The sequence below is a fragment of the Scatophagus argus genome, chromosome 16 (genome assembly GCF_020382885.2).
Source record: "Scatophagus argus isolate fScaArg1 chromosome 16, fScaArg1.pri, whole genome shotgun sequence".
Taxonomy (NCBI): Eukaryota; Metazoa; Chordata; class Actinopteri; family Scatophagidae; genus Scatophagus; species Scatophagus argus.
The window spans coordinates 8,246,200-8,261,646 of record NC_058508.1 but is presented as its reverse complement, the minus strand read 5'-3'; the positions used below and the strand labels follow the sequence as shown (position 1 = coordinate 8,261,646).

The window sequence follows — 15,447 nt, the reverse complement described above, 5'->3', positions numbered from 1 at the left end:
TATAAATCCCATGATGCAACTCGGCAAACTGATATTTTTGGCCCTTCAAGCGAGCCTTAGAAAAACGTCACGAGATACGGGGATGATCATGGGGAGCTGAGGAAAGATATCCACAGTTAGCAACAACTGCAATTAATGAACTAAATTAACGACAGTTAGGGCGGCGAGCTACCAGAGGCCACCATGGCCAACATCACCAAGAAAGTGTCGTGGTCGAGCAGAGCCGACGAGTCCGGGGCAGCCGGGGAGGGCACACCGCTGCTCAACGGCTCCGAACAACCCAGATCCTTCAGACAGGTACAGCTAGCATGTTAGCTAAGTTAGCCTAACAGCTGTTTTGCAGCATTAAGAAGATGCTGTGTCATATTTTAAAAGTCATAAGGTTACGCTAGATGCTGCATGGGTCATGACTGCTTCTGATGAATTTTAATGTGTGCTTTAATGTGCTGTGGTATGTTTGTAGTGGGTTTAAGAAGCAACAGCGAGCTTTGCTTTGAGACGAAATGTAACTGCATGAAAGTAATTAAATAAGTGTTAACGCAGTCACTCACGTGATGCACATCATTAGATCCGGTTATCGGGGAAACATTTATAAAAAGATTCATATTACAGAGAGCCTTGAAACGCTAGTTCTTACAATAACCTGTTAACACTAGCCACTAGCTTGTGTTTAACTGAAAAAGAAAGTTCACAAGGACGTATTCATAATTATAAACAACCGAATATAAGTCATAAACATTAAAGGTTGTGTGAAATAACCATTGTACTTCTCAAGTCATCAAATAAGGTAACACGTAATCTATGCCTGTAAAGATACTATTTTAATCCAGTATAAGATGGCAATTATGATGTTAGAGGGCAGTATGGTATTAAAAGATAATTTCAAACTCTGATAATGTTTCAAGATTAGGCCTGCTGTTTTTCAACTGAATGATGATAATATGGAAAGACTTGAAAAGCCAACTTCCTTTATTTCTAATGGTGTCTCCAGTATGAAACAGTTATACCTCCTGCACCATCAGGACCACAGTTGGAAGTAAGCTCGAGTACATCTTTCAATAATACTCGAGTTGAGTACATTTTCTGTCTCTTACGCCAAACATGAGTAAACCAACTGTATTTCTGAGTAGGGGTTTGTTGTACTACACAAGAGTGTTGTATCCTAGATGTGCTGTTAATTTCTTATACTTCTTGGATCTTGTTACACTTGGATGGATGCCATCGTTTGTGTGATGTTAACACATCAGCCTGGAAGTTGCTACACTTAGCTATACATATATATTTCTGTTGTTGTCTGTGATGTCTGTAGCTGTCTGAAGGAGGCAGTTTATTTCAAATAGGCAGACTCAGCACGGTGGATTTGGAGGAGGAGATAACGGCGGATGAGGTAAAATCCGTGCTCGAAGTGTCATTGCACTTTTTCTCTCCTTGTCTGTCGCTCCTGTTGATCATCACTCCATCAAGACTTTTAGCAGCTTTTCTTTTAGGATCAAAGTGTTGTTAGTGCATCCACTATAACCATAAAACCCCACCTACCCACAACCAAATCAACAAGAAGCCGTCAGTTATGCCTTAAAATTACACACACAGTATCAAGTTGCATGTAGGGGCCATTTATAGTTGTATTAATGTGATTTAGTCATGCTCAGGCTGAGTTCAGGTATACATGGAGCTGCATTTGTGCGATGCAGCCTGAGATGTAGCTGCAGGTTCAGACAGTGTTTAATTTAATCTCAGTTGTTCCCATCTGAATACGGCTTAATACTAATGTGGGAAGTCTGACACACAAATGATCTGCTGCTCCAAATCAGCACAGAGACAGTTGACTCATCCAGCGTGCATAAAAGACACGTGTTTGGACAGTGTCTGACAGCTTCCACTGTGATGCACGGCAAAGGGTGAGTTAATGCAGGCCGTGTTTTTAATAATCTGCTCACCTGTGGCTGCCCATTGTGTATTTTCAGAAACCAGTTGATCCCAGCTGACACCAGAGTCAGGTTTTATCACCCTTCTTTGTACAGCTCTGAACACAGTTACAGTTCAGCCAGGCAAGAAAAAAACTTCCACAAGTAAAAGCCAGTACAGGACTGTATGACTGTAGAAATCACATTCGTTCTCCTCCGTGACAGAAGCCATTAGATTCAGTTCTGTTTTCACTGTGTGTTGGGAATGTGATGCTTTGCGCGTGATTTGCTTGATATGCTGTCAACATAAGTCAATTTCCACAATGTTATGGCATGTTAATGTGAATGCCAGCTGTCTAATGTAGTTGCTTTATTTGTTTCCCATTGTGTGGCTGTACAGCCGACCCAACTAGAGCTGCATGTAAACGTGACACAAAGTACTTTGAATTGCCTGTAGATTGCTTGTATGTATATCAGAATGCATTCTTTAGCATTAGTGTTTCGTTCAGCACCAAATAGTCTGCATTAACACAGAACGTGTAAGAATTGTTTTTCTTTGGCTATTTAACGCTAAATGTTCTGGACGAAACACTTTTTTTTTTTTTTCCACAGTCGCTGCATCTTCCGCCTATCTCATTATTAATGCTCCTGTATCTTTATTTAGATTACGTCTGTCAAGCCTGTCTTCTCTTCTCTCTTTTTTTTTTTTTGAAATGCAAAAACCTCTGCCTCTTGTTGTTTTACCACGCTTGTGAATTGCTGCTGCATTCACTGCAGATGAACCTGAAATGTGTGATTCCTCCGATGTCAGTGACTCATTTCTCAGCTCTGTGAAGTCCCTCACATGATTCAACAGGTCAGAGGTTATAAGTCAGCATCAGTGTGGTGACATCTGTTCTGTCTTTGTTTTCCCCTGCAGGACTCTCTGAGGGGGAGACCTAAAGAGATCCCTCATAACGAGAAGCTGCTGTCACTTAAGTATGAGGTAAAAGAGACTGCCGATTGCTAGATAATTCTGGAAGCACTGGTTACGTTTGATGACATTATTTTTAATCACAGCCTCTGTGTGTGTGTATGTGTGCGTGGAATTTGAAATGTTCCTGTTATGGTGACTCCTTGTAGGAGTTTTAAAAAAAGACAAGTGTTGCTAAATAAAAGAAACTAAAAATGAGTCAGCAGCACAAGCATAGAAAATGCACTTGAGGTCATGAAATCCACACAATATGTTGGGGCAGCAAGGAGGGCAATAATCTTCTTAAGCAGGCTGCAAACTGGCAGCGGTTGATATAAAATCTTCTTTGTATTAACATATTTTTGGTTTGATAAGTTTCGGTAGTAAGTTTCTAGTCGCTTTTGTAACATTTTTGGGATCGGTTTATCATGAAGCATTGAGGAAACATCATCACCTTTATTTTACTGATTTATTGTATCTATTGTGTTATGTGTTCTGTTATTCCAGAGTCTCGACTATGACAATATTGAGAACCAGCTGTTTCTGGAGGAGGAGAGGAGGATGAGTTACGTGGTATGTGTACATGGAATCACCTGAATATATGTTATAATACCTGAACATTTTACTGGATATATCCTCCTTCTTTCCATCCACTCTCATTCTTTCATCTTTCCTCCTCTGTTTGTTTGGTCTCTCCCTGCTATCTCCTCATCTTGTATTTTTAGGGTTTCCGATGTCTGGAGATCAGTCGCTGGGTGGTCTGTGGTTTAATCGGCTTTCTGACCGGTCTCATCGCCTGTTTCATAGACATCGTGGTGGAGGAAATGGCTGGGATGAAATACAAAGTGGTCAAAGAGAGTATCCTTAAAATTTGTGGAAGCTACACTGTGCACCCTGTGTAGTGACTGGGAAAATATGTTCTCATTGGCAGTGCAGTGGTTTCCTTATATGGCCATTTTAAAAGTAAGGGTGGAGGCTGATTTATTAGCAGACTTTTCACCTGTTGCAGGCTTTTAGTGTTTCACTGAGCATGTGATCCAAGTTCTCCCTATGTTGCAGGACATATTTATTTTTTCATATTCTGGATGTAATTAATTTAAGAATATTAATAGTCAAGCACCTTAAGTGTTAATTCCCAAAAATAAATGTTCTTTAATAGCCTCTCTTATTATTACTGTTAATATTACTATGGTGCTCACCTAAATGCTTTTAGTGTTGTGACTTTGTTCTTCAAAGGAGCTACTGCAACATGATAACTGGCTGCTAAGCAGTGTGGCCATGTGATATAAGCACCTTGAGGACTTTCCTTGACCTCTGACCTCTCACAGACATAGAGAAGTTTACTGAGGTGGGCGGCCTGTCGATCTCTCTCATCCTCTGGGCCGTCCTGAACTCTGTCTTTGTCATGGTGGGGTCCATCATAGTTGCATTTTTTGAGGTAAGACTGGAAGAGAAATGCGGTGACCTTGTGGTAATAATCACCACTTCTGTTCCGGAAACCAAATTCTTATATGTATTTCAACTATCTTCCTCATTTGTGTGTTCCACGAGTGTGTGAGGAAGCACTACTTGTCTGAGTTATTGTCTGTACAAGCAGTGGAAGTGAAAATGAGGCAGTAGCATGTCCGCTACCACTCCAACAGTGCGTAATCTTAGAATTTTGTAAAAAAACTGCTTCTCTTTTCCTGACACTCTGATTGGCCACAGTTTATTAGGTTGCCAGCAGGGGCAGCTGAGGTTATTAACGTTTCTGTTATTGTCATGCCATGTGGTAACCCGTGAGTGAATGTTTTATTTATAAGTTTCATTATGAATATGAATATGTGAAGACTGCAATCATTCTCTCACCGCAGTCGCTTAAATGCTGATGGCCTGTGCTTTCTATTTTCCTTCTTCCCCTTCACCCAGCCCATAGCAGCAGGAAGTGGTATTCCCCAGATAAAATGTTACCTCAATGGAGTCAAGATTCCCAGGGTGGTGCGACTTAAGGTACAGACACATGATGCACACATGGGTGGATGTATTTGAACCTCTGTCACTGAACATGAAGGTCTTTCATGTCCTTAACGTGTTGCGTGCTTGTCCCCCGCAGACACTGCTGGTGAAAGTGTGCGGGGTTATCTGCTCAGTGGTTGGCGGCCTTGCTGTCGGAAAGGTAAACATCATCCCTCACCGAATTGAGGTTCTGTGTCTTCACTGATGGAAATGTCGGGTTTTGTAATTGATTTAGATAATTTCCTTAAAGAAGATGTAGAAATTGACTTTGTATATAACTATAGAACTTGCTTTCATGGCTGTCCTCTTCTTTACCCATAATCCCTTTAGGAAGGGCCCATGATTCACTCTGGCGCTGTTGTAGCTGCAGGCGTCTCACAGGGCAGGAGCACCTCTTTAAAGAGAGACTTCAAGGTCTGTGTGTGTGTGTGTGTCACAATCCTCAAAAGTAGGAAAAGTCATGTTGGATTAATACTATTTTTCCTTTTAATTCAAGTTAATTTATTACAGACTGAAGGAGCTTTACACAATTTTGAGAATGTTACATTTCTTTAATTAATACTTTGCTTATTAATTATGTAATAATTACTATTAATATGTATTAAAAATGTCTTCATTAAGAGTTTTTGTGGGTGAGAGTAATTTATAACTCATAGTATGTGTGCGTGTGTGTTTGTAGATCTTTGAATACTTCCGGAGAGACACAGAAAAAAGAGACTTTGTGTCTGCTGGAGCTGCTGCTGGAGTTTCAGCTGCTTTCGGAGCACCAGTCGGTAAAAACACAGCGACTTCACCAGAGCACAGCATAAGCATGCAAGCAGCTTTGTTATTAATCTGCCTTAGCTGTGTGGGCAGTTTAGCCTCTATAAAGCCAGCTGTCCATACTGAATCCAAAAAAACCTGTGAGCAAACTCCCTCTAGCACACTTGTTCTCCAAGAGCTGAGAATAACAAAATCCAATCCAACCACCCCCCACCCCAACAAGACTGTGATTTGAGAAAAACTTTACAACTACAAAAAACATTCAAAGACATTTGCATTGTTGTCTTGCAGTAGCTTTTATCACAATTCTGAAGGAGACGTGGACTTTCCCTCAAAAAAGAAGTTTTGCAAGTTGTTAAAAAGCCTTAAAGGCAGTGATTTTAGATTTTGGATCTGATTCTGGGCTGTTAGGAGACATCTGTAATCTAAAAGTGGGATTGTTTCAGCAGCTGATTGTGCTGCTGGAGGCTTTTTGTTTTTTGTGGAGCCTTTCAGTCAGCTCCATGAGACGGCAGTTGGAAGCTCATATCTGGGCCCAGGTCTCACTGACCTTACTTAATTTTATCTATGATTGTTATGTACTGCTGGGAAGTACTGAAAATTGTGATATAATAATAAATAAGACAATATCATCCTTACAGGTTTTCCATTGTAGTTTTGTCTACACGTGTTAACTCTCATTCTGTCTGGTATTAAAAAGGTCTTCAAAAGTCTTCACTTTAATTTGGTGAACAGTGCAGAAACACTGCAGATAACCCAGCTTATCTGAACTGTGATAGTACAGCTGTAGGTAAAAAGTTCCCTTGTAACATGTAGAGGATTTTTTTTTTTTTTTTTGCCTGCAGAAATACTCACTGGTAGTGTAGAGATGTTTCACAAACTGTCTCTCACTCTGTTATGTCATGGGAAAAGAGAGCTTACAGTTTAACTTCATGTAAACCCAGTAAAAGCTCAGCTGTGACTGCGCGCTCATCAATCCACAAACTGTGTGGAGGTTGTCATGTGATGGTACCAGCTAACTTGGCGTGAGCCCACTTCTCAGCCATGTCCCGAGTGGGTCAAAGAGTTTTTTTTTTTTTTTTTTCCTTGTTGTTGCTTAAAATGACTGTGTCTTTGTCTCTTTGGACAGGTGGAGTTCTGTTCTCTCTAGAGGAGGGAGCTTCTTTCTGGAACCAGCTGCTGACGTGGAGGATAGTAAGTCATGTTGTTCAGTACATACCCCCATCATAAACTCATTATTAATCATCACGTAATGTTGTTAAGGTCAGAGACAAAAGCAAAGCTAAATGTTTCTGCCTTTTTCTTTTCTCTGTTTCTGTTTCCATCTGCAGTTCTTTGCCTCCATGATCTCTACCTTCACCCTGAACTTCTTCCTCAGCATTTATCACAACAAACCAGGGGACCTTTCCAACCCGGGTCTCATCAACTTTGGACGCTTTGAGAGTGATGTGAGAAACCTATGTATATTGTGTACTTTGTCTTGTTTGTTTGTGTAAAAGATGACATAATGTAGTTTTTGTCCTTTTTCAGAGTGTGGCTTATAACCTCTATGAGATTCCCTTGTTCATCGCTATGGGAGCTATAGGTAAAAATGTTTCTATTCTTCACAGGCTCTTCACTTGCCTCTATCATAAGTGGGTGGAGGCAATAAAAAAATACAGTATTTTCACATAATTGAGTATTTTGATCCTGTTACAGTGAAGTTGTATAGTTAAAGAGAAACTAGACTAGAGTTTTTCCAGTTTGAAACATGACTTCCCTTGTATATAGTTTCAGTTTTCATGCGTGTGTGACAGCAGCAGCCATTTCCAGAGGCAGCATGTTTTTGTTTCATTATTATTGACACAATACCTCAGTTTCCTCAAATTATGCAGAAGCATGCACATGGAGAGAAGAATGAACTGATCCTAGTTCAGTCACTTAACATTTTTATCCATTAGTTAAGAATTCATATGCCAATTAGGACGAAATTTCACGCCAGTTCTTATTAGGATAAAATGATGATTTCTTGACATTTTATATCCAAAAGGTCAAAGGTCAACTTCACTGCCACAGGATGCTCTTCAGAATCACTTCTGTCACAGTCAGCTTTATTGGCTGCACATGTGAACACATACAAAGAGTTTTACTTTTGAATTCTTTTGTTTCCCTCAATAAATTTCATAAATAAATCAGTGGCTCTCTATCACACTCCGTCTGTACTCTAGTCTCTAAATAAAACCATGTTTATCACTGGAATCATACATGTCAACATGGTGATACCTTCAATTTAAGACTGTGACAAACTGTTTAAGAGCTACATTTAATACCTTTTATTAAATTTCTTCAAAGTCTTGACTACATATAACACAAGAGTCTGGACAGACATGTGTGTAACCTTTAACTTGACTGGTGTACAGAGACGTACAGCTGTGAAGTGCTAACTGTGCTTCATCCCTCTCCTGTGCAGGTGGGCTGCTGGGGGCTCTGTTCAACTTTCTTAACTACTGGCTGACCATTTTCAGGATCAGGTACGGTTTAGAAAGAGAGTAAATGCTAATAAGTGCAAAACAAATTGCCGTCACCATGAAGAAAAAGTTTCAACTCAGTTCAGTTCGAAGAACTTCTTTATGTGTGCAGTGTACCAAGAAAAACAATTCATTGAAGCACAAAGACAGGGTGGGGTGCGAGACAAGGAAGTTCTCCCAATGACAGCATCGTGTGATTGTGTTTAAAACACAATCACAAGACAGTTGTGTTTAAAAGTGTCTAAAAATAGTCACAGGATAAGAACAGGTGCGATCACTCGGAGACTGACTGATCTGGGAGGAGACTTCTCTCACTCTCCCTACACGTCCTTATTTCCTTGTCCGGAGTTGAATGTACAAATTTCATGTTAATGGTATGGCAGACAAACAAAAAAGGTTTGTTTGACTATTCACAAGTTAGCAGTTTATAATGTAGATATGCTGCTGGACAACAATAATAACAGTCGGATTATGGTTATGATAATCAGACTGATCAGAAGAATTAAAAGCAGTCACTGTGTCATTGTATACCAGGGGTAGTCTTACAATAATAATGCTGCCCCAGTCAATAATACAACTGAATCAACACAAATAAAGAAGAAAAATCAAATCAAATATGATATAGAAGAATATGTGATACTAAAAATAGAAACTAAAGGACAACATGATATTCTGATACTGTAGACGTGTAATGTTTAATTTGAAAACTGTTGATATCATGAAAGATTTGCCTTTTCTTTCCGCAGAACTAAAGCAAATATTTAAAAGAAATATTGCTGACGGGTTTCTGGAATGGAGACAGGAACTGCAAATTGTGTTGTAAATGATATGCTGATCTGGTGTGAAGTGTGCACTTACTGAAAATACTGAAAATAAAATATCCTACATAGATATCCTCCTATTTGGTTTGCCTTGATAAGTGGTTATTTACAGTCAAATTAGACTTCTTAGTGTTTGAAGTGTTTGAAACCAATTTATTAACTGACGAGGAATCAAACCTGAAGGTTCACTTTTAAGACTCCGCAGGCACTGCATGATGAAGTACATAGTTAGTTAGTCATAGCAATAATTTGCCAATATCAGAAAAAAATGTTTACACGATTATCTGCTGTTAATGTTAATGAATGAACAAATGATCAAAATCCTGAAGCTGTTTTATCTTGCAGTTAGAAAAACATGTCCTAGTAAGATTTATAGAATGTGTTGGTCAACTTGCAATAAATTAAATGACATTTTCAGATTTCTGGTTATTATTAAGGACATTTTCTTTACTATATTATATTCTGCCCCTGTCTGGGCAGTTCTGCTTCTAAAAATACTCCTCTGTCATCTGACACATCGCCCAAGGGCACAGAGTGGCGGATTTGGCAGAGAATCTTTGTTTTCTGACTCAGCTGTTTTCATTGCACCCAAGCTTAGCTTCACCACATGGGGAAATCCACACTGGGGCTGACAACAAGTCAACATTTTAAAAGTGTCAGGTTCATTACAGCCATTATGTGTAGGAACTGATAATGTCCCCTTTTTGACTCTGTGTGTGTGTGTGTGTGTGTTACAGGTATGTTCACCGGCCTTGTTTGCAAGTGATGGAGGCCATGTTGGTTGCTGCAGTGACCGCGACAGTGTCATTCACCATGATCTACTTCTCCAGTGACTGTCAGCCTCTGGGGCCAGAGCACACTGAGGAGTACCCACTGCAGGTACACACACACACACACACACCCACCGGGTACTACAGTTTCAGTTTATTAAAGCTTTTCCCATGTTGGTGTCATAAGGCTAATTATCCTTATGCTAGCTGCATTTTGATTTGCTTAGCCTACTTAGGGGGTCTCCGATATTAACAGTGTTGTGTATTGTGTTCAGAACATAGAATAAACTGCCTGGGGTGACTTTCATTTTGGACATGTGTGATTGTGTCTCGCCAGCCGTCTTCTCGTCTTCTCCGCACCAAATATCACGCTTTCACAGACAGATACAGTGTGCATGAAGAGGAACTATTCACAAACGAATCATTTGTCAGCAGTGTGTGTGTGTGTGCACGAGAGAGAATGTGCATGGCAAGAAAATGCAGCTGTGAAAGAATAAATAAGCTGCATTTTTAAATAGCCTTGCATTAAAAAAAAAAAGGAAACTCTGTATGTGGTGGTCAGTGTTGATATTGTGACGGGCTGCCATAAATTAGTCAATGCATGGGAAATATTGAGGTTACATTACATTGTTCTACTCTATCAAAATGACTGATGGCCATCAGATTTTTCCATCATTATGTTAAAACAGTTGAGTTAGTGGTGGAGAATATTTGGTTAACAAGCCCCCTGGGTCTAAGACTAAACCAGATGGACAGCTCTTTGCGTTTTCTTATCATCTCATCATTTTCCACCTCTCTCTAAGCTGTTCTGTGCAGACGGGGAGTATAACTCCATGGCAACAGCCTTCTTTAACACACCTGAGAGAAGTGTTCGTAGTCTCTTCCACGACCAGCCAGGTAAAGCTGTCCGCTCACTAAAATGATTATTTTCAGACGTGGTGTTTGTTATTTCCTTGTTCCATTATCTAATTATTTTCTCTCATCCCTTTCTTCTCTCTCTCTCTCTCTCTCTCTCTTAAAGGAACCTATAATCCTTTGACACTGGGTTTGTTCACTCTGACGTATTTCTTCCTGTCGTGTTGGACCTACGGCCTGGCAGTGTCTGCTGGGGTCTTCATCCCCTCGCTGCTGATAGGAGCAGCCTGGGGAAGACTGTGTGGAATACTGCTGGCCTCCATCACCTCCACTAGTTCAGTTAGTGTGTGTGCTTCACGCTTTGCACTGTCGGATAAAAACAAGACAACACTTATCACTTCATGTGTGGCAGATTACAAATTACAGTCTGTATGCCTCATGTCAGTGTGGTTTTGCAAACTTAAGACCACATTTCCCATAATTCCATTTGGGTTTCCTGAAGATGGACATGTTTTCACCTTCTCAGTGTTCATAATTCAAAAGTGAAATGAGAAACAGGTATTTATATAAATATATATATATATCCAGACGTTATGACTTACTGTTGGACTTTGTTGTGTGTGTGTTGTGTTAGATCTGGGCTGACCCTGGTAAATATGCCCTGATTGGAGCTGCAGCTCAGTTAGGTGAGTAATCTTAATCCTCACCTTTTTTTTTTTAGAGTAACTAATAAATGAATCAGTCACAGTGACACATCAGCGTTCTGGTTCATCTTAACCCATTAAGATAGCAGTACAGTGTCAGTAATAATGCACTGCTCTCCGCAGGTGGCATTGTGAGGATGACTCTCAGTTTGACTGTTATCATGGTAGAGGCTACAGGAAATGTCACATACGGCCTTCCCATCATGTTAGTGCTCATGACTGCCAAAATAGTCGGAGACTACTTAATAGAGGTGAGTAAAAGGATATAGACGCACTATGCTAAGCTTATGTTATAAATCCGTATTATTGTGTCTCTCAAACTCACAGCTGTTCGTGTGCAGAGGACAATATGGAGACACAAACACAATGTAGTTGTGTCCCAAGTCCATACAAATGTGCAAATTCTCAGCACGTTTTGAGTATGTAACACATTCACACTAGAAAAGTGACAAAAAGTCAGTACAAATGCTTGAATTTTGAAAGTGGTTTTCAAGTACATTATTGTCTCACAATGTAACCTACAGAGGGAATGGAGAAACTACTTAAAGGTTTAAAAAAATAAAAAAAGTCAGGTAATGGTGAAAACACTACAAAACAAAACAGAAAAGTCTAAAGTGGTTTGATGGTATGTGTATAGTATAATTGCCTGCTGGTACAAAAGTGTAAGATGTGTTGTTTCTTCATATAGTACAAAGATAAGTCTATAGTGCGTAGTCTATAGTTAGCATGTTGCATGGGATTGGGACACAGACACAGCCCTGTCTCCTCCTGCTTCAGGGTCTGTATGACATCCACATCAAGCTACAGAGCGTTCCCTTCCTGCACTGGGAGCCTCCTGCCACCTCCCATTGGCTGACCGCCAGGTAAGATCATTTCTGTTCACTGATTAAACATATTCAAAACATTCAAGGATCTGAGAGAATTTGTGCGGTGTTTACTTTCTGTGATCAGGTTGAAACTTGTGTGCCTTCTTGTGAGGAACTAAATGAACTCTGATTTTTGTTATTAGATTTGTCTGGCACTTTGTCACTCTCTGCTTTTTCTCGTTGTCTCATTAATTACACCCAGAGAGGTGATGAGTTCCCCGGTCACCTGTCTGAACAGGATAGAGAAGGTGGGAACCATTGTGGACACCCTTAGCAACACATCTACCAACCACAATGGCTTCCCAGTCGTTGTGCAGGTCACTGGTAGTGATGAGGTACTGTATGACTTGGGTTGTGTTTTTTAACTCGGTTTGTTTTTTTTTTTAGCAGAACAATTAACTGACTTGAACAAACAACCTGACAATGCTGTCCCAGAAAGGGATTTCACTTTGAAGTTAAACTTCAATGTGAATGGAACTTGTTTTTCTTTTTGTGAATCACACTTTCTTCTCCCATTCAGCCAGCAAAGCTCTGCGGCCTCATCCTCCGCTCGCAGCTCATTGTCCTTCTCAAGCATAAGGTAACATCAGCGACAAGCTAGAACACCGACAGTAGTTTTAGATGCGTCTTTATCGTGACTGTTTAAACGGAATCAGTCACTGTCTGTCCCTGCCATCTTCTGGCAGGTTTTCGTGGAGTTAGCCCGGTCCCGGCTGACCCAGAGGAAACTCCAGCTGAAGGACTTCAGAGATGCCTATCCCCGCTTCCCCCCGATCCAGAGCATCCATGTCTCCCAGGACGAGCGGGAGTGTATGATGGACCTCACCGAGTTCATGAACCCGACGCCTTACACTGTACCACAGGTGACACACACACACGGACATGTTACTTTACTGATGTACAAGACTCATTCGATATTTATTTCTGTTTTTATTACTCTGTGTAAAATCGTTCTGAGGGATTCTTTTACAGGTCAAAATCTTGTACAAATGAATGAAATTAAAAGAGGCGGTTTGTTTGCAGGACACATCTCTGCCTCGTGTGTTTAAGCTGTTCAGAGCTCTGGGACTCAGACACCTGGTGGTGGTCGATGATGAGAACCGGGTAAGAGTGTGTGTGTGTTTTGGCCTTAACAAGAACACCTCTTTATGTATTGATCATATTTCTGAATACCATGATGATGATGATTGTTCTGACATGCTTTTTTTTTAACTTTATGTCTCTCTAAAGGTGATTGGACTGGTGACCAGGAAAGACTTGGCCAGATATCACCTGGGCAAACATGGACTGGAGGAACTTCAGCTGGCCCAGACATAGTACACGCACCCAAATCTATGAACTATCACCACCTGATGCCTCATAAGCCCTTGACCACCAGCTATGCAGCCTAACGGACACCATTATGGACCAACAAGAGGTCTCTGTTATTTTTTCATGCCAAAATGTTCACTATGAGAACACACGTTAACCCCATCTATGCGGTCGGGCCATTAACAAAAAATATTAATTCAAATGTGGTGTATTGTGTAAAAATTAGAAGACAAAATAACTGGCTCCAAATGCACAATTTGCTCTGTTTCATCTGCGTTAAGTGATTTACTTTGAAAAGATTCTGAAATCTTGACTTCAGTTATTTATATCAGAGTTTGTTTGATGGCTACCGAGCTGAGGCATCAAACGATAAAGTGACCTGGTACCTTGTTTACTGTGTTGTGTGGGGTCAAATAAAATCAGAATGACACAATCTTTTCAAAATAAAACGCAACAGTGACTTTGTCAGCTGGACAAGATAAAGGATCAGTTTAATGTGTTAGCTGGTAAATTGATTTTCTCAGAAAAACACCTGCACATATCAGTCTTATTCTGCCTAGTCAACATCATGTGAATCGTTTAATGTTAGTCATTATGAAGCAATGGTATACAATGATGTGGCGATACATTATTAATCAGTTATAACACTGATAAAGTACATTTTTAGATAACTGAAATGGATGCTTTATATGTCTGGCTATTGAGCTAAATAAGACATTTCAAGTGGTTTGCTATGAAATACTGATTCTGAGTGAGTGTTAAAGGGTTACTTGGTAACACTGTCCCTCAGTGCTTAGGGCCTTCTTTGCTATGTTTTCCATTATTGTATAGTTTTGCACTGAGCAAATGCTGTTATTTATTGTTGATGCAGGACACTTTGCGGGTTTTAATGTAAAGTGTGTGGTTTAGGGTAATTCAAAACAACTGGCGTGCCGTTTGGAGACATAATGGCCACCTGATCGTTTTTGAATGTCGTCTCATGTAGCCAGAAGACACAGTGTGAGGCAGTTTTAGCAAGAAGGATCTGTTATTACATAGAGATACAGGTTCTTCTTTCTCTCCTCCTGTCGGCTTTGATATATTTGTACTACTGTCAGTAAAAAATAGATTGATACTCAGAGGTACGAGCATAGTTTTTCACACCTCCAAATGTTTGCACTTTTGACCTGATACTGAAATGTATTTGGTGATGAAGTATTCCTCCTGAAGCCCTACATGAAGTTGTTTACCACCTTATCTTTGTGCACTTCATTGGTTTTATTCATTGATTTTGTTTTTTGTTTTTTTTCTTTGGTGTACAGTTCTAGATGTTAAAATATAACTCTGCTCAATTTTATAACCACTGGAATAGCCTTTAGTGAAATTAATAAAGTTGAAATTTATCTATTGTTATATGATTTGTTTGACTGCTTAATTGGAGGACAGTTAAATCGGGTTTTCCTGTCACTTGGTTTTGATAAACAGTCATTTGCATATGTCATCAGTCAGAGAACTGAACTTCTTTAAATATGTTTTTCAGCCTTGATCAAACCTGTGACAAAGAGTGTTTCTCTGGATTAAACACACTTACCAACAAAGTATATCAGTGGATGGTATTCTGGGGCCTGACGCACTGAACAGACGAAATGTAATCTTACAGGTCCTGGCAGCCCACAAGGGAAATAGTACATCATAGTACTGATAGCTCAGATCTTTGGATCCATCAGTTCATTTGCAGCATGGAGAACAACACTTTGAACTAAAACCTAAACACCTGGCTCTACAGATACTATAATTCCCTAAGAAATACAACAGTGAATGAATATTGTTAAGTGTTCAGCATCGACCAAAAGTTATCAATAGCAAAAATAATTTGAGACCCACATGCACCTGTCAATCTCTGATATCACTTCTCTCATTCTCCACTAGATGTCAGAAAAAGGCCAGATTAAAACGCTTGTCAGTTGGACCAGCCTTTCATGCCAGATTACTTCACCACCCAGAATCATTTTCACTCATCT

General features: G+C 40.0%; 1 protein-coding gene across 3 annotated transcripts; it reads left to right on the top strand.

Moving 5' to 3' along the window:
- The first annotated feature begins 41 nt into the window (after positions 1-41).
- clcn7 (chloride channel 7) lies at positions 42-14,839 on the top strand. Of its 3 annotated transcripts, none has more exons than XM_046415467.1 (25): positions 48-297; positions 1,310-1,387; positions 2,824-2,889; positions 3,364-3,429; positions 3,582-3,714; positions 4,185-4,294; positions 4,765-4,845; positions 4,949-5,011; positions 5,182-5,265; positions 5,531-5,624; positions 6,743-6,807; positions 6,945-7,061; positions 7,144-7,198; positions 8,063-8,123; positions 9,679-9,820; positions 10,515-10,608; positions 10,733-10,905; positions 11,201-11,252; positions 11,394-11,521; positions 12,048-12,133; positions 12,339-12,471; positions 12,657-12,716; positions 12,823-12,999; positions 13,160-13,240; positions 13,367-14,839. In XM_046415467.1, exons 1-25 carry the CDS (start codon positions 184-186, stop codon positions 13,451-13,453), a joined length of 2,400 nt encoding a protein of 799 aa, XP_046271423.1. In that variant the 5' UTR covers positions 48-183; the 3' UTR covers positions 13,454-14,839. The 3 variants fall into 3 exon arrangements, with proteins under 3 accessions (XP_046271424.1, XP_046271423.1, XP_046271422.1); XM_046415466.1 differs by having other exon boundaries at positions 10,733-10,911; XM_046415468.1 differs by lacking the exon at positions 1,310-1,387 and having other exon boundaries at positions 42-297; positions 10,733-10,911.
- Positions 14,840-15,447: the final 608 nt, after the last annotated feature.

Excerpts from the sequence above, each read along its gene's own strand:
- clcn7 (XM_046415466.1), top strand. The coding sequence starts at position 184 with ATGGCCAACATCACCAAGAAAGTGTCGTGGTCGAGCAGAGCCGACGAG. Across the intron at positions 10,912-11,200 it reads CCTCCACTAGTTCAGTTAGT|ATCTGGGCTGACCCTGGTAA; the intron begins GTGTGTGCTTCA and ends GTGTTGTGTTAG. Across the intron at positions 13,241-13,366 it reads TGGTCGATGATGAGAACCGG|GTGATTGGACTGGTGACCAG; the intron begins GTAAGAGTGTGT and ends GTCTCTCTAAAG.